Source organism: Peromyscus maniculatus, chromosome 7 (assembly GCF_049852395.1).
Source record: "Peromyscus maniculatus bairdii isolate BWxNUB_F1_BW_parent chromosome 7, HU_Pman_BW_mat_3.1, whole genome shotgun sequence".
Classification (NCBI taxonomy): Eukaryota; Metazoa; Chordata; class Mammalia; order Rodentia; family Cricetidae; genus Peromyscus; species Peromyscus maniculatus.
In genome coordinates, this window is record NC_134858.1 from 96,091,750 (window position 1) to 96,119,037 (window position 27,288).

The 27,288-nt window shown below is 47.1% G+C and overlaps 1 protein-coding gene across 1 annotated transcript; it reads left to right on the forward strand.

Moving 5' to 3' along the window:
* Nucleotides 1-433: 433 nt before the first annotated feature.
* Nucleotides 434-22,283, forward strand: Rbp2 (retinol binding protein 2). The gene is made up of 5 exons (XM_015994067.3): nucleotides 434-554; nucleotides 3,673-3,796; nucleotides 10,306-10,484; nucleotides 20,439-20,540; nucleotides 22,019-22,283. The coding sequence occupies exons 2-5, from the start codon at nucleotides 3,724-3,726 to the stop codon at nucleotides 22,067-22,069; spliced, it is 405 nt and encodes a 134-aa protein (XP_015849553.2). The 5' UTR covers nucleotides 434-554; nucleotides 3,673-3,723; the 3' UTR covers nucleotides 22,070-22,283.
* The last annotated feature ends 5,005 nt before the right edge of the window (nucleotides 22,284-27,288 follow it).

Sequence of the window (27,288 nt, forward strand, 5' to 3'; positions counted from 1 at the left end):
TGGGGACTTTGTAGAAATACATATTCTTGGGTCTCACCCTGCACTCATTAGCGAAGGAGCTCAGCAGCCTGTGTTCTGCTGTGCCCTCCAGATGACTCGGAGGCTGGCCACAGTTCAAGATCCCTGGCTCCAGAGCAGTCTGGTGACTTTCAAGATAATACTTAAGCATCTAGCCAGCCCATTGCAACCTCCTGCACTCGGTCACTTCACACTACTCAGCTCACTTCTCACACACCTGTTCCGATGGGAAACAGCTGACTAAGCCCTGAATCCAAGGCTAACCAAGGGGAAAGCCAAAACACGAAGACAAGGATACCAAGCCTTTTGTGGCATCCTAGACATCCATCAGTTGTCTATAGACGTTAGTAAGAAGTAAGTGATTTGTAGACAGTGTTGGATTATGCTGTATCACACGAGATCTTAGTTGCCAAAAATTATAAAGGTGACCTTCTGAACAGCTGATTAGACACACATAGCTAAATTTGATACAAGACAACCGGATCTTAAGTCATTGAAGTATTGGAGATAAAGAAAAGCCACAGACTACAAACAAGGTAGGTAGGGCTCCTTTATTGAAACCTCAACTTAAGTTGGCCAGCTTGAGCTGAAAGGAGCTCTGACCAGAGGTAACCAGGTAATTCCCTTCAACAACAACAAAAAATGACAACTTTTATTGATTTTTCTAGGACTGGATAAAGTTTGGTAATAGTCCATTAATAATGGGCGTGGCTTCAAAGGGTGGTTTTCCTCCTGCTCAAACATTTTTTTAAAAGATTTATTTATTTATTAATGTATACAGTGTTTTGTCTGCCTGTATGTCTGCAGGCCAGAAGAGGGAAGCAGATCTCATTACAGATGGTTGTGAGCCACCATGTGGTTGCTGGGAATTGAACTCAGGACCTCTGGAAGAGCAGTTAGTGCTCTTAACCTCCGAGCCATCTCTCCAGTCCCCTGCTCAAGCATTCTGACATTGAGGTTTGCAGGCTGACAGGTGGTAACTTAACCCAGGGAGTACTGAGTCCTTCCTGTTGCTGGCATCATACGTCCTACATAAATATCTTGGCTTCATGGTTCGCTTTGGGCATTATGCTAAGGGTGTGTGTGTGTGTGTGTGTGTGTGTGTGTGTGTGTGTGTGTGTGTACTTGAGTGATAGGCATCTAGGTTTAGAATTCTTTTTTTTTTTTTTAAAGATTTATTTATTTATTATGTATACAGTGTTCTGCCTGCACATATCCCTGCAGGCCAGAAGAGGGCACCAGATCTCATTACAGATGGTTGTGAGCCACCATGTGGTTGCTGGGAATTGAACTCAGGATCTTTGGAAGAACAAGCAGTGCTCTTAACCTCTGAGCCATCTCTCCAGCCCTAGAATTCTTGTTTAAAAATGTTTCCCCTCGTTGTGAGAAGCAGTGGTCCATCGTTATATTCTATCAGAGCCATTGAAAAACCCAAAACCAATCTGACTGCTGCACCTTTAGAGATGATCCGTTGTTTTTATCTGCTTAGAGGATTTTGAATTTGCTTTTTTCCTGAGTTTTCACCACAGTACCTTCTGTGTTAATACCGTCTTTGCTTTCTATTGCTGTGATAAAACAGACTGACCAAAAGCAACTTGAGGAGATTGATTTGGCCTACACATCCCTACCCCAGCCCATCAATGAGGGAAGTCAGGGCAAAACTCCAGGCAGAAACCAAAACAGAGAATATGGAGGAACACTGTTTAGTGCCTTGCTCTCCATGACTTACTCAGCCTTCAACCCAGGACCACCTGGCCATAGGTGGCACCACCTACAGCAGACTGGACCCTCCCATGTCAATAATTTACCAGGAAAATGCCCCAGAGATTTGCCCACAGGATTGTTTCTCAGTTGAGGTTCCTGTCTAGGGCTATATCAAAAACTAAACAGCATATGTACTCTCTGAGTAAAGTTTTTGAATCTTCCATTTATAGATACTCTCTTTAGCTGTATTTAATAAACTGTTCAGACTATCTATTGTCTTTTTAATTTTAGCAACTATATGTTTTATATATCTCTTTATATATTTTATATGAATGTATGTATCTGAGTGTGTGTATGTACAGCCCCTACCAAGTATATTTTTAATTTCTAAAATACTAGCCATACTTTTGAGGTAGAATCTCACTGTGTAATTCTGGCTAACCTAGACTTGCTACATAGACCAGCTTAGAGCTCACAGATATCCACTTTCCTCTGCCTCCTGGGTGCTGGGATTAAAGGCATGTGCCACTATCCCTGGTAGCAATTTTATTTTTTAAAATATCATTTTATGCCTTTTTAAGTTTTGGAGTGATTTCCATAATTTTTTTCCAAAATTTAAATTTGGAAATTTTCTATTTCCATAAATTTACATACTGATTTTAAATCTACTTTTTAATTGGTATCTGAAACTCCTGGAGACCCGAGGACTTCTGGGGATGCTTACTGTTGGTAATAAGCTTCACAATGTTTTCCAGTTTTGAACCTATTTTGACATGTGTTTACCACAGAGAACTCTTTCTGGCCTGCTTTGAAATGTATCCTTCCAGGTAGTTTTACACTTACTGAGTCCCTTTGGTTAGCCTAGAAGTATAAATTCAAAGTCTAAACTCAGGTCAAAGTCGAGAACTCCTTTCAACCTTTACAGACTCCAAGCAAAAGACACAGACTTCCTTGTTGTCTCGGTGTATTTTGACTAGTGCACCTCTGCACTGAAGCAACAGCCCTTAAGAGTTTGGATTTCCTGTCTTGCATCAGCACCAACGCCTCCTTTCCCTATGCCCATCAACACCCAGACTTCCAGTTCATCCCAGTTAACAGCCCTTCTTGTCTCCTGCCCTTCCCCTTACCAGGCCAACTTTCCTTACATTCTTGCATACAAGACCTGTGGAGTTTGATGGGGGAGGTATGAGGGGTGATGGGGGGGAATAAAGGGGGTGGGAGGGGCGGGCTAAGGAATGACTGTGTTGAATTGCTTAAATCTGAATGTGGGGCAGGAATCCCCACCACTACCACATGCACTGTAAGCTCTGGCTGGGCCTCAAATGATGAATCCCCAATGGTCCCTTCTGTCTTGTTCTGATGCCCCAGTTCATCCTCTAGGCTCTGTCTTTTACAAGTCACTTGCTATTAGGCTTGCCATTTAGCCTCCTGGAGCCTTGCTTACTTGTGGAGGGAGGGCTGTTAAATACAACCCTCAGATCGTTTGTAAACTACGATAAAATGAAGTTCAAGGGCTGCCTGGTGTGGAGTACAATTCCACAGATGTGAGATCCACCATCTCAGCCTCAGCAACTTGGGCAGAAGCACTGGTTATGTGGTGGGTGGGCCTGGCACTGGTGTACTACGGAGCTGCGGAGCCTGTGGGGGCAGACACTGGGTGTTTGCTTCCCTCAGGATCTGGATAGAATGTTCCATGTGGGGCCAGAGTCTCTGTGGGAGGCCTCCAGCCAAAACTGAGCTGCTCCGAGGCAGTGTGTCGTGGAGGTCATTGGGGCATGCACACCTGGCAACAGCAGGACTTTGTGCCTGGACTGCCCACAGACCTGCTGAACTCTGCAAAGGCAAAGACAATTCCTTTGAGTCGGGCTTATGACCTTTGACTCCATTATCTTCATATACGCGGCCCGCTGAGCTATAAAAGCAGTTCAGTTTAACACAGTCTCCCCACAGCCTGTTCTTTCACGGTCACCAGACGCCTACACCAAACCAGAGGCCGCCATCATGACGAAGGACCAGAGTGGAACCTGGGAAATGGAGAGTAATGAGAACTTCGAAGGCTATATGAAGGCCCTAGGTAAGAGAGAAAAGGGATGGGGAGGGAAGAGACATGAGCAAAGCAGACTGGTCCTCCAGGAGGTGCTAGCATGGGACTCACCAGAGCTTTGTGCAAATCCTCTCTCCTCAGTCATAACAGCGCAAAGTCAACTGAGACACATGCACTCTCTGAGGTTGATTCCCTACCTGGAAATAATAAATGTGGTGGGGTTAGAGTGTCCTTAGCACAGTGCCTGGCTTACAAAAAACACACAATAGAGGGTACATACACATGTGTACACACACACACACACACACACACACACACACACACACACACACACACACACACACCAGGTATAGTCTGCCCTAGAGGATACCACAATCACTCTCCTGCTTTGCCATCACCATCTCATAGATAACCATTTGAATCAGATGTTATCACCAATGATTCCTGTTGGAGTTTTTCTTCAACCTCGTCATAGAAAAAAATCTAAAGGACCAGCTAGCCAATTTCTTTGCCTGGAGACATTCAGGCTCACAGAAGACTGAAGGAGGCTTCTGCCATATGGTTCAAACCACCCATTGCTTGTCCCAGTTCTACGCTGGGCTCCAGGCCAACGGCTGCTAATCTGTCTACGTCCCGAGTTAGTGACAGGCTAGGTCTGTAGGTCTCTGCGTTGGCAGAAACGTGTGGTCCTGGACACCTCTGAGCTGTACTTGGAAGGAGATGGAGTGAGTCTCCACAGAGGACCTCCAAATGATGGCAGCAACCGGGCACTGGGCAAGGAGCTTGGCTGCGAGCTGACTTCTTCCCCACAACAGCATCGCTATCACCTTTTCTAGCCTGAAATTCCCCACATATGGAGTTGCGTCCCTGTGTGTGAGGGAGCCACACAAGGATGAGAGAAATGGCTACCCATGGCCTCAGAGCTCCCAATAATTTGGATATGGTGGTAAGACATATCTCTAAGAATGGAAATTTTGGGGTTTTCCTCAGCATTTAAAGAAAGATAGGCAAAAAAAAAAAATCCTCTTATCGGGGCTCCACTCACTAGGGTTAGGACACCTAATTTATTTGGAATTGAGTGTAGAATGGTGTAGGCAAAAAGGGAATAGTCCTGCCACACTTCTGTTTGGCAACATAAGTGGCCAGTGGAAATGGGGTTCTGAGCCCACATAGATAACTGCTTAGAGCAAGGTTCGGAACCATAATTTTGAACGTTATCATATAGATGAGGTAGGCAAGCCCAGAGTGTGTACAGCCTAAGCTCCCCCAGGACTTACTCTGTGATGTGGAATCAGGTTTTTGACCTTTTGTGACATCAGTTTCCCCATCTGCCAAATAGGAATGATGACACTCATATTGTGGCTTCCCTGGATGTTGCTAGGTGCAGCCATGGTTTGGACAACTGAAAGTCTTATCGCACGGACTGTTTGGAAGCACCTTGGTTTCATAAGTGTGCTAGACAAGCCAGGCACGTAGATGGTTATCAGAAAGCTATGTGCCTTTTGTGGCATTTGCTTAAATGGTTGGAGTCCCAGGGCCAGCAAGATGGCCCAGTGAGTAAAAACCCTTGGTGCACAAGCCTGAGGACCTGAGTTTAATCCCTGGAACCCACAATGGAAGGAAAGAACCAACTCTCAAAAGTGTTCTTCTGGCCTCCACACACCTGCCATGGCACATGCATGTCCCCGACCCATGCACACACCATGTATGTACATACACATAGTGATAACACTGCACAAAACCAATTCGTAGTTGATTTTAGGGATAAAATCCAGTTCCAGTTTAGTATATGACCCCTTGGGTAGACCCCTAAAGTCCCACTCCTCAATTCGAAGATAGAAAGCAAACATTACCATCCTTGATTCTTTTCCCTTGAGAGGGATGTTCAGGGTATACCCTTAGCTCATTGAAAGAAATCTCCTATCTACATCTGGCTCTCTTTTGACTCTTGTACAAGCTTCCAGCTCAATGGGAGTGAGAGGCTTACAGGTTATGAGTGTGCTGTTGAGATACTTCTGGACTGACTTTTCTAATCCTTAGTGTCAGTTGCCTGTCTCTTTGGGTTTCAGTAAAAAAAAAAGGGGGGGTGCAATTTAACTTGTTAGACTGATCTCACTCTGATGAACAGACTGAGTCAACTCTTTGTAGAAGGGCAGCTGGCACTTTGAGGATTGAAATGGCAGTCACAGGTGATAGCCCTAGCTAAACACAGAATGTGGGTGTCCTTGTGCTGGCTTTGTCCAGCTGCTGATGGCATTCTGTCTCAGGGTCCTAAAGACCGGCCCCACCTCGACACCACAGATGCCCTGCACAGAAACACCTCAGCCAGAGTCACTTTCCCACCTCTGAGACAGGGCACCTGATTTCCTTCCCTTGCCCATGGGCCGGGCAGGGCTGACAGTGATTGATGTCAAGGGACTGAGCCGAAAGCAGACGAGGAGCGGCTGCCCCGTCATTCTCACTTGTCAAAAGCCTCGCCACAGATGTGTTTGATTTCTGCCACACCCAACTGAAAGGCAATGTTGTTTTCCCAAGCCTGGGAAATCAATGAAGCTTGCCTTCTGTGCCCTTTCGTGCACTTGGCATTTGGGATGAGCATTGCAGAGATCTTTGCAAATCCCCAGATGTGTAAATGCCATCAGGTGTGACACTGTTCTTTGCCTAAGAACCATCACTTTCCTGGACTTGAACTCTGTCCATCAGTGAGGGGATTGGCTTTCGCTGTTCTTTGTGCAGAAGGGAGGGGGCAGCACAGGGCTTTGTCGAGAGCCCAGTGGCTCACTCGATATGCTCCTCTCCACATGTGACTCACACACCGGCCTCAGCCAAGTGACGTGTCACAGCAACCTTGGAGTTTGCCTGAGATGATCAAAGTCATTAAGAGCACAAGGGTGAGTGTCCACGATGATTCAGTGGTGCCTCCTCTCCTGCCTTGGGCACTTCAAGGCTTTGGCAGACTCTTCTGACCGTAAAGAAAGCAGCTTGAAGGAAGATCCTATCGACCAAGGAATCTGTCATGTCCTACCATCCTCCTTTCAACCAGAAAATGAGGAGTTGGAGAAATGTCTCCATTTCTAAAGGAGGGGCAGGCAAAGCCGTAGAAAGAAGGTTCTGATCATGTGAAGGAGACAGGAGCAGAGTCCATTAACTCTGCCCAAGGTAGAGACTCACCTAGCTGCCACAAGGAAGCATCAGCAGCTGCTTATGGAAGCAGAGGGTGAGTCGTCTGCAACAGAACCCAAGCGGCTCTGCTCTTGAGGGAGTATTGTGGTCACTGGTGATGGAGTGGTGAATAAGAAGACTGTCCCCACACTCTCAGAGATGACTTCCTGGCTGCTGGGAGGAGCGGGGGGGGGGGGGGGGATGCTGAGAGAAAACACCAGAACACCGTGCAAGATGATTTTAGGTAACAAAAGCATTTTAAAGACAACAGAAGAGAACAATGTATGAAGAGTGACAGAAGGTCAGGAGAGACAGCGCTCAAAGCCGGGAGCTGAAGAGGAGATGTGTCCCCAAAGCAAGGGACAGTGAGTGCAAAAGATGTGAGTGTGTCTGGGAAGGTACACCACAGTAAGGCTGGGGTGTGGGGGAGTACAAACAGATGGAAGATAAGCGAGGAGGCTGAGGGGGAAAGACAGGCAGAGGTTAGACCAAGAATTCTGTTTTTCCTGTTTTGGCCTCAGACACTCACTACACAGCCAAGTGGGGCATGGCCGTGGACATGCTGCAGTAAGAGCTAGAGCTTGGAGTGTAGTCAGGTCTGAGGACAAGAAGGATATTCTCCATGTGATAAGATAAAGAATCTGAGAAGGAGACTTGCCTAGGGACACATGTGACTAGGAGATGGCAGGGCCAGACAGGAACCCAATCTAGCTCTTCTAACAACATGCTAGTCAGTCCTTCCCAAAGAGCTGCTCTGGACAGGAGAGTGCCAAGTGGTGGGAAGGACTTCATTCTGAGCAGAGCTTGCTAGAATGGTGGAGACATCCAAAGCAGAGCGACAGCACCTTCAGAAGCACTAAGAGGGTTACTCGGGATCTCCGAACTGACCATCAACCCGTGTCTGATGGCCTGGGAATGAAGTTAGTGTACAAAACTCTGGATCTCTGCTGGCACTGACAAGCCAACCAAGCTATTCAGTTCATCAGAGTCTTAATTGCACCACGTGGTCCCTAGTTGGACTTTCAAAGGAAAGTGTGCCAAGAGGCAGAAAAGGCCAGACGGCAATGATAGGTGCTTGCCCCTCCTCTGGTCCCACGTCCATGTGCTGGTGGCACTTCTACCCTGACCCCACCACAGCGGAGAACATTAGACTGAGGGTGCAGAGTGCAGAGTACATGCCAAGCAGCCCAGGGTCACCAACCTGCCTAGATAGCCAGGAAGGAGTGGGGGAAGAGAGGCGGGGGCCAGTCTAATTCCCTTCTAAATGTGTCCTCTGGAGGAGGAAATGGTATGGAAAAAAAAGAGAAAATTGCTCTTCCACTCGACTTCTCCCTATTGCCTGGAAGTGTCGATGATTTGAGAGTTAAGGAGGCCAGGTTCAAAGCCCATTGAAGCTGCACTTTGAACTGTTCTCAGCTTTCCGGTGATGGATCCCTGCGCATCTCCGCTCTTTAATTTACAAAGAGCACCTGCCCTTTTAGCTTGCAACTTTAGCTTTCTTCGCAAGCACATTACAAAGCATTTTAATGTTGAGGAGCATGCTCATATTTCAGCTTTATGGCTCGCGTTGTTCAAAATGCAGTTATGAAAAGTATGCTTAATAAAGTCACTTTGCTGTTGTCGATTTGTTTTTCCGCAGCAGCAGCAGCAGCAGCCATAAGCCACGTATATTATTCAGAAATAGCTTGTCTTTGGACCTTTCCTTCTGAGATAGCAAGGCACTTCGCCTGACTATAAATCAGGCTCAGAGTTACCTTTAATACCGAAAAGCAGATAAAACAAACCTGATAACACTAGTGTTAAAATATCATATCACGAAAACAGTTTCCTCTGCAAAGTTCAAAGAGGAAGTGCTTGTGTACTTTGCGTGTGTATGTGTGTATGTGTACGCATGTGTGCACACGTGCACACAAGTGTGTGCTCTATGGCTACAGTTAAACCCTTTTGATTAGAAATCTCTAACAGGAAATCCACCAGCAGAGGATTTGGCTCCCGTCCCCGGGGTGGAGCTGAGATGACATGATTAACTGGCTTGTGCAAATGCTAAAGGGTGGCCAAGAGGCCAAGCCATTTTTCAATCTGGAGGCGAAGCAGTGTTTGCTTCCATTTGCATAGAGCCCCTAATAACGTTCTCGCGGCCCTAGTCAGAAAGATTGACTAGGGTGCTGTTTCCAGGACACGCCGGCTCTCTCGGCAACTGGTCATTTCACTGGGATCCACTTTTCTAGGCAGCCAGGGACAAAGCACAATTTTTGCTAGGGAGCCTAGCACGACGGGTAGCTTTTGTAGGGTCACCGCGGAACTGGATGGTGCTGAGCCTACCACTTCAATCCTCTGGGCAGTGATTTCTACTTCCACAGAGCGAATATAGATTTGCTTGCTAAAGAACAATCTGTTCGAAATTCCCCCACAATTTCCCATTCTTCCATAGTAGTTCGCCTGAAGTGTTCCCCTTCGTTTCATTTGGTTAACAGCGTCCTTTGCCTGCGTCCTGATGATAGCTACAGGAGCTCTGGTTAATATAACAGAGACTTCAGCATGGAGGGTTTGAGCAAAAGCCACTGACCAGGCAAACTAGAGAGGAGAAGCTGATGTAGCCTGGGAGGTCTCCCATTCGGCTGGATAAAGGGCCCCATGATAGCCGCAGCTACAGAGTGAGGTGTGGATCCAGTAGCTACAGGGATACAGAAATATGGTCTGAAACTTTTGCTCTGGTGGTAAGCTTATCCAATCCCTATGTGACCCAAACAGATGAGGACAACGATGGAGGCCTGTGTGCAGGGAATAAATACACGTAAGCTCTTGGGGACCATGAACAGCCTTTCACCATAGAGTTCACTGAGTCCTCACCACAATAACCACATGACATGAGCCTTCTCTCCTCCTTTTTGTCAGGAGAAAACTGAGGCTCTGGAAGGAAAAGTGACTTCTGTAAGGTCACATAGCTGAGAAACAGGGACCAACCTGCCCCTCCCCCTCATTCTTTGGTCCCCGTTGGTTCTAAACTGTGGTGTGCACCAAGTGAGTGGAAACAGATTTCCACAGGTTTTCTAGGTTCCGATGCTGCTGCCAATGGTAGTCCGGGGTCCTGGCTTTAATACCACTGCCCTGGACCATGCTCCTCCATTAACAAACCCATGTTATCTGAGCATCTACTATGAGCCTAGCCTTAGGGCTAGTTCTGGTGGGGGGCACATGGGGCCAAACTAGGGAGGCCAGAATAATCAAGCCCATGATAAACCCTTGCTTCTCACTTCAGCAAAGAAATGTGGCGTGTCCCCAGCTTGAGTCTCTGGTCCTGAGCACTTTGCCTTGTTAAAGAAATGAATGAGCCTGGCTGCACACATCATAACCTCCGCTACTCTCTCTGCCAACAGATATTGATTTTGCCACCCGCAAGATCGCAGTACGTCTGAGTCAGACGAAGATCATCACTCAGGATGGTGATAACTTCAAGACGAAAACCAACAGCACGTTCAGGAACTACGACCTGGATTTTACTGTAGGGGTGGAGTTTGACGAACACACAAAGGGCCTAGATGGCCGACATGTCAAGGTACTCCTGAGTGGGAGGGTTTCCATGGGGGCTATTCACTCGGGGGATGGTGCTCTGGCTTCACAGTGATGAGGTGACAGAAACAGTCCCAGGAAGGCTCCAGGAAGCAGGACCAGAATGGACTTCCTGTTGTTGGCAATGAGTAATCAGTGAAGGCTGAGTAAAGAGAGGCAGGGAAAGGAGAGAGGAAAGGCTTTAGATCATGTGAGAAATTAAGGCAGAGCCCCATCCTCTAGACTACATGGCTGAGCAGGCAGGGGAAAGAGGGCAACAAGGATCGTCCCAAGATGGATAACCATGGAGTTCAACCAAGGAGTTTACCTAGGTGTAAAGAGCATCCACGCTCAGCTCTAGCCTGCCCAGCCCAAGAAAGGATGAGGTTTCACGGTACCTGCCTTCCCGTTGTTTTGTTTTTGTAAGGAATTACTGAGAATTCGGGTGTTTTTGCATGTAACGTCTCACTTTAAAATGATCCAATTGGCCAAATTCCTTTTTAGAAAATCATGATGCAAATGAACCATGACGAACTCAGACTCAGTCAAGTGGGTTACCCAGTTTCAGTGACTTGCTGTGGCTTCTGTCCTAGCAGAGACTTAACTCCTAGGACACACTCTAGGAAGCCCCACCTGAGTCAAAGGCCATACTTCCAGGATTTGAACTGCAGTAATCCTCCATTAGCCAAGTTCTCACTTCCCACAGTTTCCATTACCCATGGTCAACTGCAATCCAAAAATAGTGAATGGGAAATTCCAGGAATAAACAATGCTGAGTTTTAAACTATGTCCCACGAGCAGCACCGTGCAGTCTCCCTCGCCGGCTCCACCCTGCCCAGGATGTTAGTCATTTCTTTGTCCAGTCTATCTACCCTGTGTACATTACCCACCCACCAGTCACTCGGTAGCCATGTTAGTTCCATAGAATATATAGGGTTCAATTCTACCTGAGGTCACACTAGGCTCTTGGGACCTAGACCTCACTGATGAGAGAGAGCTACTGTACTTGCCCTGAGCAACCCTGAAAGCACCCAGGAAACAGCTCTCAAGAAGGTGGAGTGTTATCGTCTCCAAGCCTGAGACCTCAGCTCTAAGAAAGGGTTGGCCCTTACCCAGAGCAGCTGCTCATAAATACAGCAGAGGCTGCTAAGTGGCAAGGAAATGTGGGGAGAGAGAAGTAGAGGCAACAGTAGCTCCCCTACATTGCTGTGTGGTGTCCCTGCCCAGGGGCCTGCTCCCCACACTGTGTTCCAGTCTTTCGTTGTCCAAACCATTACACCTGGCCAGTGCCCTCCAAACAGGAAGAAGAGAGATTCGATCTCAGTCCTACTTAGAGACTCTCCTGCTTGAGCCTTAACATTGTAGCCCTGAAGATTGTACCGAAGACCTGGAAGGGCTACTACTGGGTTGCCACTTGTCCCAGTGGCCATTGACTGTACTGTCCATGCCCATGTAGTTTATACAAGGCTGCCAGTTTGGATATTCACAGCACTCTCTGCCAACTTGGTTTTGCCAGGCTCCTAACCAAAGAAAGACTGAGCTGAATATGCCATCTCCAGTAAATGAGCCCTCATCCCCAGCAAAGGTCCAGCCCCTTGGGATGACACAGTGATGCAGGATCCTCCACCCTTCTCTGCCCATTCACCACAGCCCCCTTTTCCCAGGCAAGTCGTTGACTGCCTTGTTCTTCCAGGAGCTCTTCGGAAGTCTCAGATCTCTCCCAAAGCAAGTGGCACAAGTTCTGGTTCCTCTCCTGGGCTGGGAGTATTAGTAATTGGCTAGCTGTAACACGAATTTTAAAAGGTCTTATTAAATAAAAAACCCAGAGCTAGATATCAGGGTTAAAAACTGAGAGATCAGAAGAATAGGAAAAGCCACAGCTAACCTCACCTCACCAACTCTGCAGCTTCCAAAGAGACCTACTTCCTATATACCCATGCCTATATGCCTTTCTGTTCTGCCAACTCATTTCCTCTCTCCACCCAGTTACATCACTTCTGGTCTGTCCACACAGACCTCCAGACCTCTATGGTTAATGCTGGGATTAAAGGCCTGTGTTACAATGCCTGGCTCTCTTCCCCAGTGTGGCCTTGAACTCACAGAGATCCAGATGGATCTCTGCCTCCTGAATGCTAAGGTTAAAGGCATGTGTTACCATTGCCTGACTTCTATGTTTAATATAGTGACTGGCTTTTTCCTCTAATCCTCAGTTAAACTTTATTAGGGTTCACAATATTGGGGGACACAATACATCACCACAGCTAGCTGGGATCTTTTAGCTCTACTAAGAGAGAGACCATGGAGCACAAAGGAGAAAAGCTCTTCAAATGCTGTTCCCTAGCCACTTTTATTTCTCCTATTGTTTGGCTGTAGCATTTGGCAGCAATAGGCAGGTGGGGGTAGCAGGAGGTGGTACCCTTTAACGTCATTGACCCTACGCCAGTCTCGGGAATGGGGACCCTTAGCCAACAGGTGTTAAAGCTCTTCTGTAGATTACAAGTCCAGATGACCTAACCCTTCCCACTGACCACTGCTAGAGCTCTTAGCCTGAGTGCCTGAGATCCTTGGTTCTAAACACGTGACAGCTCTCTGGAAACCTAGTAACCTAGAAATCTCTTCTGTGGCTCTGTCCAGCTTTTTATCTTTCTTAAGTATCAGCTCTCTGAGGAGCCTGCTTAGAGAGTCAGAGAAAGCGGTGCCAGGACCAGTCACAGCCTTGCCTCTTTAGCCCAGTCACAGCGCTTCCTCTGCAAGGCCGTCAGGGAAGGTAGAAGAAGCGGCAGATCCGGTTAGTGGTCACCAAGGCCTAGGGTAGTACGAAGTCTGGTACAAACTGTTTCCAGCAACCCCGGCTAAAGCCAAGCCTTCAGAAGCCAGAGCAATTAGCTGTGATCATCAAGGAGCCTTCTCAAGGCATTCATGGTATCTTCAAGATGGCTCATGCCATCCTAAGGGTGGTCCAGCTGGACTGACAGAGCATGTGCCCAAAGGAGTGAGGGCAGCGAGGGAGAGTCCAACATCTGCTAATTAGGGAATCCACTTAGCCCATGCCCCAACATCTTACTCTCAAGAAAACACCAGGAGGGGCGCTTACCATAAGAACCTATCAGTAACTAGTAGTGATTTAAACCCACTTTCATAATGCTTGACACCTTCCCAGTGTCCTAAGGAGTAGTGGGTCCTTTTTCCTGCCTCAGGAGGAAATGCTGTTATTCTACAGTGGTGACTCATGGAAAGCAGGTCACAGCTCCCAGTCAAGGTGACCTGGCACTCATAATCTCATCTATCAAGGAAAATTAGATTCAGTGATTCTTGCTGGAAAATGACAGGGGTGAAAAAGCATTGGGGAGTTCTTCCATCAGAGCTGTCCTGACAAAAGAAAGTCCCAGTTCAGGACCCTTCCCTGTGGGTCTGTGCGATGACAGGGCCACAAGGCTTTTCCAAACCTTGGCCAAATTCGTCAGACACCAGAACTTAAGGGAAAATGTGTCTCCGAAGCTCTGCCTCTCTCCACTGTCCCAGCCTAATCAGCTCACAATGATTCCTTCCCCTGCTCCTTCAGTGTGAGGCGTGGGTTCTTGAGAGGCAAGCTGCTCCTCTCTGACTTGTTTTTATCACCGGTGATGACAGGAAATTTCTTCTTTCTGAAATAAGTCACGCCCTTCTGGCCTGTCCTGATTCTGAAAGAATTCCACCTGTCACCACCCCTGGCCTCTGGCATCACCATTTCCCATTCTCCTTCCTCTCATCCAGATCATCACTTTGCCCTGAAGGGAGAAACTAGTCTCTTTTCTATGGCTTCTCTCTTCTTTGCCTGCAGCAAAAAGCCAGGGATAGTGCTCTCTGTCTCTGTCTCTGTCTCTGTCTCTGTCTCTCTGTCTCTGTCTCTCTGTCTCTGTCTCTCTCTCAGTACACTCACTGTGTGTACACATGTGTTGCACAGATGTGCAGGTGCGTGTGTTTTGTGTGCTGTAACTCTCATTTGGCACACTCTCATTCCCTAGGGCTCCACTTCTCAACTCTCTGATCATATTCAGAACCTTCAAGAAAACTTGACGTTCATAAGAGAAAGGAGTGGTTAGAGCAGGAGCCCTGAAGGAGCCAGTTCTGTGCCAGCCTGGATCAGAAGCAGAAGTGTAAAAATACAGCAAAGATAAGGCTGATTCCAAGGGGCCCAGAGCCCCTCCCTTTCTCTTCTCAGCACCATATCTGTTCCCCACTTCTTACCCCGACTTGTTTATAAGAAGGCTAAAAGTCCCTTCTCAAATAAACAACAGCAGGCATGGAGGTGTGGCTAGCTGGTACAACACTCGCTTAGCATGCACAATGTCTTAGGTTAAATCTTCAAAGCTTAAAAGATACACATATATTTGCATGTAAAATATAGAGAAAATTGAGGGGCTTGGGAGGTACCCAGCCAACAAAGTTCTTGCTGTATAAGCATGAGTTCTGGAATTGAGTTTGCAACCCCAGAACCATGTTTTAAAAAGCCAGGCACAGCAGCATACATCTGTTACCCCAGTGCTGGGAGGTAGAGACCAAAGGATCTCTGAGGCTTGCCGGCCAGGCAGTCCAGCCAAATCAGTGAGCCCCATATTTAGTGAGGGACCCTGTCTCAAAAAGTAAGGTGGGGAGCAATTGTGAAAGACAGCCAACATTTGTCTCTAGCCTACACACACACACACACACACACACACACACTAGCAGACACATACAAACAAACTAACATTGTTTGTACATACACCAATAAACGAGAAGTAATTGACATCCATATAATGGAATCAAGTATACACAGCCATAAGAAAGAATGATGTACTGATTCCTGGTATAGTGTGAATGAACCTGGAAAACATGCTAAGCCACAGAAGCTACACACCAAAGACTATGTGTTATATGAAGAACTATGACAGGTAAATGCACAAGGCTAGGCATAGAGGGCAAAAGAAGCAATACTGAATGCGAGTAGATGGAATACTGATGCAAGGTGAGGAAGCTGTTCTGGATACAGTAGTGATGACGACCACACAATCTTGGGAATATACGAGAAAAAAAGTTGCCACCACTCTATAGAGCTCTATAGAATTGGAGACATTAGCAGAATGAATTTTATGGTTTGTGATAATTATATATCCATTTTTTTAAAAAGTAGTTGAAATTGGAGTGGGCCAGTGAGGGGGTAGAGAAAGCAGAGAGTGACAAGGCAAGCAGGTGGTTGGAAAAAAACTCTCCAAGGAAAGTTTCAAGGAGGAGCATCTCCACAGGTGAATGCCTGGAACTTATAGCTGTTACTTTCCATTCTTGGGGAAAGTGATTCAGATTCATAGCAAAGTCGCAAGAGAACAAAGACCAACTTTGCACCCTTCACTGTTACCGGTTGTTGGTGCAGGAGAGATGGCTCAGCAGTGAAGAGCCCGAACTCCTCTGTAAGTTCCCAGCACCTCTATCAGGTAGACTACAACCACCTGTAGCTCCACCTCCAAGGAATCGGGTGCCCTCCACCTCCACAGGCACCTGCATGTATTTGGTAATGTAACACATGTAAATTTGTGTAGGCACATACACATGATAATATTTCTTTAAAAGAGTTGCATGTTATTAATGTTTGCCCCGTGTGTTTTTATCATGTTCTCACATTCTCTCTGTCTCTCTCTCCTCTGTGCCTCTTTCTCTCTCTCATACATGCACATTTGTACTGAACAATCTGACACAACCTTCAAATGACTGTACCTCTGAAGAATTAAGCTGTTGGTTCTCTTCCCAGGTCCCACAACTTCACTAGCCCTGTGTAGCTGGCTTGTTTTCCAGTACCAGGCATGATTCTCCCCTTGGTGAGTGAGCCTTACAGCCACCTAGAGAGCTGTTGGTTACCTCCAAGGTGTGTGTACCACTACTGCACTCTTGGGGTTGTCATCCCATGATGGTTGTTGTGGTGGTTTGTAGGTGTCATAACAGGGTAAGGCTGTTGGTGGCTTCCCTCCTTTGAAAGCTTGCATTGCACCTTCTAGTACCATGGAAGACAGCCCAGGCAATTAAGGAACGCTGAAATTGGGAGAAATTCCCCAACTGGCTATCCAATAGTCAACCCTGAAAACATACAAGTAACATTATATGGACTGCACAGGCTATACTCATGGATTTAAGAACACATGCACATGCATAAGTAACAACAGTTAAAGAGACCGTGCATCTGAAGTGGGGTGGGCGTGGAGTTTACATGGGAAGGTTTGTAAGGAGGAAAGAGAAGGGGAAATGATATCATTAGAATCTTAAAATTATTATTATTATTATTATTATTATTATTATTATTATTATTTTGTTTTTCCCAAGACAGGGTTTCTCTGTGTAGTTTTGGTGCCTGTCCTGGAACTCACTCTGTAGCCCAGGCTGGCCTCGAATTCACAGAGATCCACCTGCCTCTACCTCCCAAGTGCTGGGATTAAAGGCGTGCGCCGCCGCCGCAGCAGCAGCCGCCGCCGCCACCGCCGCCGCCGCCGCCGCCGCCGCCGCCGCCGCCGCCGCCACCGCCACCACCACCACCACCCGGCCAAATCTTAAAAATTATTTTTTTAAAGAAATAGGATAGTCTTCTATAGGTCCATGATTCAGCTATTGACTCACCCAGATTAAACATTGGGCAGCCACCTGTATCTAAGTTGACTTAAAGAACCTTTTTGAGAGATGCTGACTTTGGAAGTGTGAGAGGAAAAGTCACAGTGGGGCTCCACCCCCTGCCTCTGTTCCTCACAAACCTGCCCTTTTTGGAGCGCTCTCCATGTCCATCTCCTCACTCAGAGGTTATGGCTTCCTCAGCTGCAGGATCTTTCAAAACAACCAAGTCTGTGTTTCAAACCTCTTCAGACACAGGGATGAAGTCATCAACTAAAAGCTGGGCATGGTAGCAAAAAGTATAACTCCAGCACTCTGAAAAGTTGAGACAAGGAAATGTGGCTAGTTCGAGGTCAGCCTGGACCATATAGTGAGACTTAACAAGAAGGAAGAGGAGGAAGATAATTTAATTAATAAGATGTTTAAACTTTGGAGTTGGTTCATCTAACTGTTCTCTTCTTTCTGCCTCTCGCTGTCTCATGTAGGAGTGAGCCCACAATCTTGTAAGCGTTACCACAATTCATTGGTAACCAATTTACTTTTGGGTCAGAATAATTTTGAATCTTGCTGCCCAATGTGAGTTATTAAAGTGAAATATTAGGACAGGCCTCTTTGCACTAACATTTTTCTCCTTTCTTCATTCTGAAAATTTTGATAAGCCTGCCAAGTCTATGTCAGTGAGGTAGGTGACATGATGAATTAGCCACCCCCACCTCCCAACTTCCTGCTCTCAGGGATCTCAGGCCTCATACAGAAGACAGACAATTAAATGGACAATGTCTATTGCACATCCCCCTTGCATGGACATGTGCGCTCTCTGCTGGGACCTCCTCTAAGGCAGGAGGTGAGTGGGCTTCCCTTGAGACTATGCTTCAGGGAAACTGTCTCCCACACAGTGCCAGCCACTGTGCTGAGTGTCCTTGCAGCCACACAGCCTCTCCTTTCCTGAGCTCACTGCCTGTAAAGGGAGACAGACATCTGTGCAGTCAGCATGCACAGGGGGCTTCCGGTGCAAGGCACTATGGGAGGAAGGAGAAGAGAAGACACATTCCTTACCTAAGGAGAAGGCAAGATTCCCTACTCATCTACTAGGGAAGCAATGGAGTCCAGGGCAATGAGGAGAAATGGCAGATGCATTTCGCAGACATTTCTTCCTCCCAGAGGAGCCAGGAGACCTATGGCTTGAACTTCTCTAAGTCCTTCAGAGCTGTGGGGCTTCAGATGGTCTTAAAGGAGGAAGAGATTTAAAAAAAAAAAAGCACAGAATATTTTATTTTTAGATTAGATTTGGGGACTGTGAAGATATAGATGGTTACAATTTTTTAAAACAGTCAACAGTGAAATTTCCTTCCCACCGTGGCTCCCTAGCTCGGTCCCTTCACAGGGATAATTACTACTCAGGGACTAAGTGCAGGGAAACATTCGGACCCCTCACCTGGCTCCCTTGTCGCATGCACACTGCTTATCAAGTTGCATTTTTAAACATTTAAACAACCGGCTCTGGCTGTATTCTTCCTATGGCTGTGAAGCAGGGAAGAATCACATCATATTTAACCAGCCCCCCACTGACAGTATTTATGAAGCTTCCAGTCCTTTGTTGTAACGTGCAATCCTGTGATGCATTGAGGAGTAAAAATGGAAAGGAGGGACACTGTACATAAAGTATATATTATGGCCAAGGTCAAATATTGTTTTAAAAATAGGTAGGTTTAACAACCTGTAGAAACCAGGTCTGTATAATACACAAGGAAAAGAGATAAAAACCTACAGGTCCATTTATCATCAGTAGGGTTTACAAGATGTGGAAGAAACAGGTCCTTAGCCTAATTTTGTTTAGAAAAGCACCGGGTGGTTTATGCATACATAGGGGGAACAAAAACAACCCAGCTGTACCAAGCTCATCCTCCCCAGGATACAGACGCAGTGGGGATGGCATAAACAGCTCAGCAGGTGCAGTGAGTGGGCCTGATCTGGGCACCAAGCGCGGTATTAAGAGAGAAGCAGGAGTGTCTAGAGAACACACACCTTGCAAGTGTGTGCATCGGGGCTTGCAGCCTCCTGGGTCCTGGCAGGCCTCCGGCTTCTCCGACAACTGGCCAGCTCAGCTTGGCTGGAACGGAGGATGCCCTTCATGAGTTCTGCTGCTATTATACCGCTGGCATCACTACCCAGAGGAAAGCTGAAGAAAAGCAGATCCACCCTCCTCATTCTAGGGGATGGAACCACGTGAGCAGCAGCTCCCCAGCTAGGGAGCCTCCCTGCGTTTATTTCCACCTACGGTGGACAAGGCTCAAAATGTGATTCTTGCAGGAAAATTCCCAGGGTAGAAATTTTAGGTCGAAGAATATGCGCAGTTTCATCAGAGATGATAATCCCAGAACTTGGGAGGTGGAAGCAGGAAGGTCAGGAGTTCAAGGTCATCCTCAGCTACACAGTGAGTTCATGGCCAGCCAGGACTTGGTGAGACCCTGTCTTGCTATTATTTTTAACTATTAAAAGCATATGAAATAGGGAAATTTCGAATAATAAATTAGATATTGTTGAAATCATGTAAATAAGTAAATAAAAGCAAAACCATAAGCAAAAATATACGCAGTTCCATATTTTGGAAAGCTAATATAAAACCACTTGAAAGCTAATATAAAACCATTTGAAAGCTAATATAAAACAGGCCTTGCAAAGCATTTCTCTTCCCACCAGCCCTGAGCGAGGGTGGGCAGCCCTCCCCTCCGTGCTACTATATCTTTGATCTTTGACCACATGATTAATTGGATCTGAGGAGGAGTCTTATCAGCATTTTCCTGTTATTTGTGAAGTAGGCTATCTCTTGTTACGTTTAAAGCCATCGACTGCATGAGCTTCCCCTGTAAGCCCTCGGTTCATATGTTTGCTTGGCGTGGAGTGTTAGGTTAATGATCTTTTTATTGATTTACAGAGGCCCTTTATATATAAGGACATCAAGTCTTTACTGATATGCTACAGCTCCTTTTCCCTGTTGGTTATTTGTCTGTTGACTTTGAGGTATTTTCCCTTCCAGAAATTTCACATTGTTAATAGTTGAATTTATCATCTTTCCTTCACTAGCTCGAAATGCTATTTTTACCAGATAATAAAATGGTTGGGTAGAATTCCTTAAAAGAGAATGCAGACAGCCCAGGGAGAAACCAGCTCGGCTGGAATGGAGGGCGTGTGTGTGGAATGGAGACCGGAAGGTCCCCGGGGTCACTGAGACAGGACTCTGTCCCATGGGCATGCAGGAGCCTGGCAGAGATTGCAGGAATCGCGGCTGCAGATGTAAGCTTGCTCAGTTTCCCAAGGCTATCTGTGTAATTCACCTGACAATCTGTCCTTGCAGACGCTGGTCACCTGGGAAGGTAACACTCTCGTGTGTGTGCAGAAAGGGGAGAAGGAGAACCGTGGCTGGAAGCAGTGGGTGGAAGGAGACAAGCTGTACCTGGTGAGTCCTGGGGTCTGTACGGCACCTTCTGCAACACTCACCTGGCCGGCAGCTTTGACAAGAAAAATGGCCCTGAGCTCCAGCCAAATGTGTTTGGTCATATAGTCAGAAAGCCATTCCCCTCCGGCTCAGGGGACTTTAGGAAGAAATCTATATGGCTGTTTCTGTGAGCGGCTGCAATTAAAAAGAAAGTTTAAAATGCTGAGTTAGGAAACTGGGGTCCAAGGAGAAATGCAGAGAGCCAGCTAAAGAACAGCTGGGGAGAAAGGTGAGGACGGAATTAACCCGCCTGGAGGAAGGCAAGAAGACCAGGCATCCTGTGGGTTACTGGGAGGTGATTGGGGGGCGGGGAGGCTGACAGCACGAGGGGTGTGGAGAGTGTGGTGGGGGCATTGGCCTCTCACCCTAAGCCTTGGAGCCTAAGGCATGGTGGACCTGATCCCAACTCCTGTGAGGTTACTAGAACGGAGCAGTAGGAACAATGGCTGACATCTTTCAATAAACTGTCACTGCCTAGACAGCTCTGTTTTTCGTTCTTTCATCTTCACAGCAATTTATGGGCCCCACATCAGAGTAGTGAGAACAGTTTCATTCTTTCAAACATCCAGCCACTCATTTGCTGAATGAATAGCTCCTTCAGCAAATGCATCCTCATTCATTCATTCATTCATTCATTCATTCATTCATTCATTCATTCACCTATGGAGTCAGGCAGGTACCCAGCTCTAAGGTCAACCTGAATGTCACTAAGACGCTCTTCAGAGCCGAGCTAACCTCACCTGAGATCTTTATTTTGGGGGCATTGTCAGCGGATGACACAGGAGAGGCATTCCCAGTGTTTCCCGCTGGCAGCTCTCCCTTGCTTGCTGCGGCTTGGATGATGGAATTTTTTTAATTGTAGGGCCATCCCCAGCAGTACCTGTGGCTAAGACAACAGATTCGTAGCCGGCTGCAGTGAGCATGGTGGCCTTGCTCATGCTCATTCACCCTCCTGCCTCAGGGTTCATCGAGATGCAGGCCTGAGGTTCTCTCTACCTCCATGGAAAGTGGGACCCTGTCAGCTGTGCTGGCAGGCCAGGGGGAGCCCTTCTGAAGCTCCTACCCTGTTGTTGGGCCCCCGCTAACCACCTGCCTAGTGCTTCTCCATGCTACCCTTCCCTTCCTCTCGGCTCCGCCACCTTTTAATAAAGTAGGCAATGTTGCTTTAATCATGGGAGTAGGAGAAATCCTGCCCAAGAGGGTCATTTCTTTGCATTTTTCATTTTTATAGTTGTTCAAGCTCAATTTGAGTGTCAAAATCAAATTACTGCTACCTGCAGGGCATGGCAGCCGATTGGGTCTGGGAGGGACACTTTGCCCAGAACAACTAAATGTCCTCTTTATTCCAGCCTCGCCCACCTGCCCCAGACACTAAGAGGGCCAGGTGGGCAGGAGGAAATCTGGACTAGTCAGTCACTCGCCCACTTTCTGGTTTTCAGGAGCTGACCTGTGGTGACCAGGTGTGCCGACAAGTGTTCAAAAAGAAGTGATGGCCGCGGGGGAAGCCTGGCACACATGCAGAGTTCTCTGCCAGCTTTGGAAAGCGGCGTGGGGACCCTCCTGTTCCTGACAGAGCCCACTTATGTCACCTGCCTATGTTTAAACTGGAGTGTGTAAAGGAACCCACCCCACCTCCCACCTTGGAACCTGTTATTAAATGAAGAAACAAAATGCCTCTCAGCCTGCGAAACCCTTCCCATTCTTTATTCCTAGTTGTCCGTTTCACCTACAGGCAGAGGGGGCACCACTGTCTGCCAGGCTTACCATGCTCTTGGCTTTCATTTTCTTTGTTTCTTTTCCTCTGTTGGGTTTGTTGGAGGTGTTAGAAATGTCTTCTAGACACTGCCGATTCATGAACACCTCTGGAAGACAGTTCTTTGGAGAGATGCGCATCCCTCCTATTAACAGTCTATATAAAGATTCATCTGCCATCTGGTTTGCACCCTGTCTTGAGCAGACCCAAGGGAGCTGCCCTAGAGCTTCGGCAGGTCTGCGACTTCAGCTGCTCTTAGCTCTCAGCCCTTCAGCCCTGCGTCTTGAAGTGGGTTACGAAGCACCTGCCCATTCACACCTTCTCCCGCCGCCCCCCCACCCCACCCACTCAAGATACTAAATGTTGTGTGCTAGAATGTCTGAGTTCAAGTTCTGCTGCTCTACTGCGTGGCTAAATGACCAGAGACACATTGTTCTCTCTTCTGTAAGAGGAGAAGATACAAGGTCATTGTAACAACTAAGCAAGTCAATGCACCCTCAGTGCTTGGCATGGGGCCTGGTCCCAGTGAAGACTAGGTCCATTCCGGATTTGGGGTTTGTTCTAAGTTACTCCCTTCGGAGCAACAGATGAGCAGAGACACCACAGTGATAGGTCAATACCTCTAACACGTCACGGTGTTATCAGAATGTTAAGCTTGATACTCCAAGCCAGACTGTGCTTTCCTGCTGGACACACAGAAGGGTGCACCTGCAAAGACAGGGTGCTTAATGGTAATATATCTATGGGGTTTATTTATGGGGTTCACTGAGTCAGTCCTGCAGGTCAAAACCATCTTTTTTTATATTTTATTTCATGTTCACTGGTGTTTGCCTGCATGTATGTCTGTGTGAGAGTGTCAGATCCCCTGGAACTGGAGGTACAGACTGTTGTGAGCGGCCATGTGGGTGCTGGGAATCTGAGTCCTCTGGAAGAGCAGCCAGTGCTCTTAACTACAGAGCCATCTCTCCAGCCTCTCAAACCATCTTCTTTATCCCTCTACAAAAAGCCTGGCATCCCACCAACAGGTAGATACTTTCTCCTGAGAGGAGCAGAACATGGTGGCACCTTCCTATAGCGTAGTGATCGGATCTCACAATGCTGGCATCCTGGAACTGGGAGATAAGTAGGAAGGCTGACATACACCCATGTGGCCCAGGGCCAGCCTAACTCACACACTCTGGCCCGGCAACCTGTGAAATGGGGCTCCTGGCACACTGTGCTTCCCAGCAACCATGTCATGTGCCTTGGGACAAGAAAGCCAATGAAGTGCCTGGCTGGAGCATCATGGCGGGGGGGGGGGGGGGGGGGGGGGGGGGGAGGGGCTTCTAAGGGAACCGGTTTAGTGAGAAAGTGGAATGTGCCTTGGAGGCAGCAGAGCCTCCTAAGGAGAACTGGGCCCCATCTCCCTTGCAGACCAGGACTGAGGGAAAGGTCTGGGGTGTACCCTTGCCCCGATTTTCCCAGAACTTTCCCCGGGGCCTCATACCCCAACCACAGCTGCCCTCAGTCTTGTCCTTGCTCAGTGTAACCTCAGATGACCCTGTTTGTCTCAAGAAAACCCAACTGAATGAGGTAATCGTAGCTGTTTAAGAACCAGCTGTAGAAGTATCCTGAATACAAAACAACTTTAATATCTGGTAGTTTTTTTATCCTGGGTTCCACAAGAAGTATTTAAGAGAATAGTAAATCCCCAAGACTCTGTGAACCATGGGAAGGATGGACCTCAGAAGTTGTTTAGAGCATTTTAAAGTTCTGAAAATCTCCTAGCAGTGGAGCTCGCCCTTGAATGACAGGACCCCTTCCACACAGCAGCTTTGCCCCCCTGAGAGGAGCGGAAGCGCTGTGCACTCTCCTCTAACGGGCAAACCATTTTCCATGACAGATAGCGAGCAGCGTAACTTGGAACTCTGGTCTCCTAATGGAACAACCTCAGACAGCATGTTCCTCACAAGCGATAAGAAACAGAACAAATAGTTCACGTAGGGTGCGAAGGAGTGAAAGTGGCTGATAATTCTTTTCAAAGAAGATGTGACTGAAGTTGAATGAGTAATGTTGGCAGGCCGATTTCAAAGCCAGGGCGTGTGCTCTGCACCAGGGCTGCCCATGTGTTCCTGTACCCACTGCAGATAGGATAAGTCAAGCCACTGGCTTCCTGTTTCTTACCCTGCCTGAAAACAAACGTCGACATGAAGGCCTCACCCCTGCCCCGCAAGCCATGTTGACTGGAATGGAGTGAAGAGTTACATTTGGACAGCCAATGGGGGCTGAACTGAGGGCTCTAGAGAAAGTGGGTCACTGGGCCGGGGGACACCTTGAGGTCTTACGGCCCATCCCTACTTCCTGTCCACTCTCTCCTTCCTGGCTGCCAGTGTAAGGAGACCAGCTGCCTCACACTCCTGCCAGCATGCCTTCCCTGCCGTGACAGGCCACATCCCTACCTAACCTGGGAGCCATGGCAAACATGTCCACCCTTAAGTTGCTGCTGCTTGTCAGAGGTTTGATCAGAGATGCAAGGAAAGTGACTAATACATAAGAAAGAGAGGCCAGCAAGATGGCTTCGTGGGTGAAACCACTTGCTGTGCAAGCCTGACAGCTGAGTTCAGTCAAGTGAGGAGAGCATGGACTCTGGGCTCACCCTTGGTCCAAACCCAGATCACACCCCTCTCCAGCTGCTCTTGTTCCTTCCTCTCTTGAGTCTCCACTTCTTCCTCCGTAAAGTGAGGACTATTGAACATGACCCAAAGGAGGTATGAATAAGATACTAGTGTGGTATCTGGGACACAGTCAGTTACACAAGTCAATTACCAATGCACACGCACTTGTGCATGAACACACGCTCCTCCCCAAACCCATGTAATTTGTACTGTGTATATGATGGTATGATTCCCTTTGTTAAAAACACTCTCTTCTAAAGCTTAAGCACCAAGACCCCCTACAACAGGCATTTTAAGACTTGACATTCACCTGGAAGTCTTACTCAAAACATGGATTCCTGCTGTGCATCCTTTCCAGGTTTGGGGAATGGACCTTTGTCTAGACTGTACCACTTCATCTCCCTGTAGAAGTTTGGCAGGCACACGGACAGCTCTGGCTTTGTTCACTTAGAACATGGTGTGCTGAGGGATTCACCATATCCTCTGCTGTAGAGCAATTCCCTGAATGGGAACATTCCATCCAGGAGGGAAGCTTGGTAGGATTCAGAAGTTCTAAAGCAGGTAGTGGGGAGAGAGGTATCATGAAAACCCAGGAAGTAAACAACTCACAAGTCTCAGGAAATCCCTGAAACCTACTAGATGTATGAGGCCCCTCTCTCCTCAAATTTATGTAAGCAGTAAGGACTGCTGATAAGAGATTCTCTGACCTGTCAACCTGCCTGAAAATAGGGCACAGAACTCCAAGTTCCAGCATGTTAGTTGTTACCCATGATAAGCTGGGAAGTTGATTATACAGTTGCCTTTGAGTCATCCAGTCTCCTGTAAGTAACCCCTCACCCATAATCCTCAAATAAACTCACCAGTTTACTAAATTGAACTTAGGTGGTATTGTTTCTTTGGTCTATCATCAGTTCCCTATCTCTGGTGAGTAGACTTTTGTTCATATCTCCCAAGAAATAGTTCACACAGCATCCTCAAGCCAAAAACCATCTTCATTGTTGGGTAAAACTAGTTAACCAGTGTCAATACGCATAGAAGGCTGTTCTACTAGTTACTGGTCTATTGCTGTAAAGAGACACCGTGATAAAGGCAACTCTTTTAAAAGAAAGCATTTAATTGGGGTCTTGCTTACAGTTTTAGAGGGTTAGTACATGATTGTCATGGCAGGAAGCAGACAGGCATGGTACTGGAGAAGTAGCTGAGAACTTTATATCCTGATTCACTGGCAGCAAGAAGAGAGAGAGAGAGAGAGAGAGAGAGAGAGAGAGAGAGAGAGAGAGAGAGAGAGATTGGACCCAATGTGAGTTTTTTAAATCTCAAAGCCCACTCCCAGTGATACACCTCCCCCAACAAGGCCACACCTTCTAATCCTTCCCAAACAGCTCCACTCCCTGATGACTAAGCATTCAAATAAATGAATCCATAGGAGCCATTCTCTTTCAAACCACCAAAACTGCTTTGACAAGAACAGACCCTTGGCATCTTCAGAGACCTCTGATCCCACTTCTTCACAGTTGTTTGAAATTAGACTTATCTTTCATAAAATAAAGTTTTTGAGACTAACTCAGGAGCACGTGGAATACCACCAGAAGTGATTCCTTTGCATCCTTTCTGGCTGGGGGATGGGGGGGGGTAGTGGGAGTAAGGGTGGAGAGGTGGAGTGTTGTGTCCTGATTCTTCCCAGAGCCTAATAGATTACATGGCCAAAGCTGGCCTTGCAGAGCTGACTCTGCACTGGACTCTCCACCAGACTAGCCCTTTCCTTCATGATTTGTGCTTGACTAGAAGGATAAAGGTCAGAGATCATTAATTTTGGCTCCCTGATTATATTTGTTATGTAGATCGACATCTTAGAACCTTGGGCTTGAGAAAAAAAATAGAAATTAACTAGTCCAAAATTTTAAGAACTTCAAATATTTAGTCGTGGATTTTTCTGAGGCTAGCCCTCACATTAGTTGCTCCTTATGGTTTTAGAATGATATGGTTATAAAAAAAAAAAATGGGTGGGGGGTCACAAGGGGCAAGCCTGGAAAAATTAACAAAAACTTGCCATTTGCGAGGGGCGGGTGCTGTTACGACAATGAAAAAGTCAGAAAGATTTTCCGGAGATCCTACCACGGTCAACTGCTATAACAGAGCCTGGGGCCGCGGGATGCATCAGCTCAGGTCTTTGAAGAGAGGAAGGAAACTTTGTAAGTATTCCACCCGGAAGGGGTTTCATACAGGGAAAGAATTTAACATGGAGAGAGTTTAATATGGAAAGTGGAAATGCTGAGATGCCCAACAAGAGGTGGTGACAAGG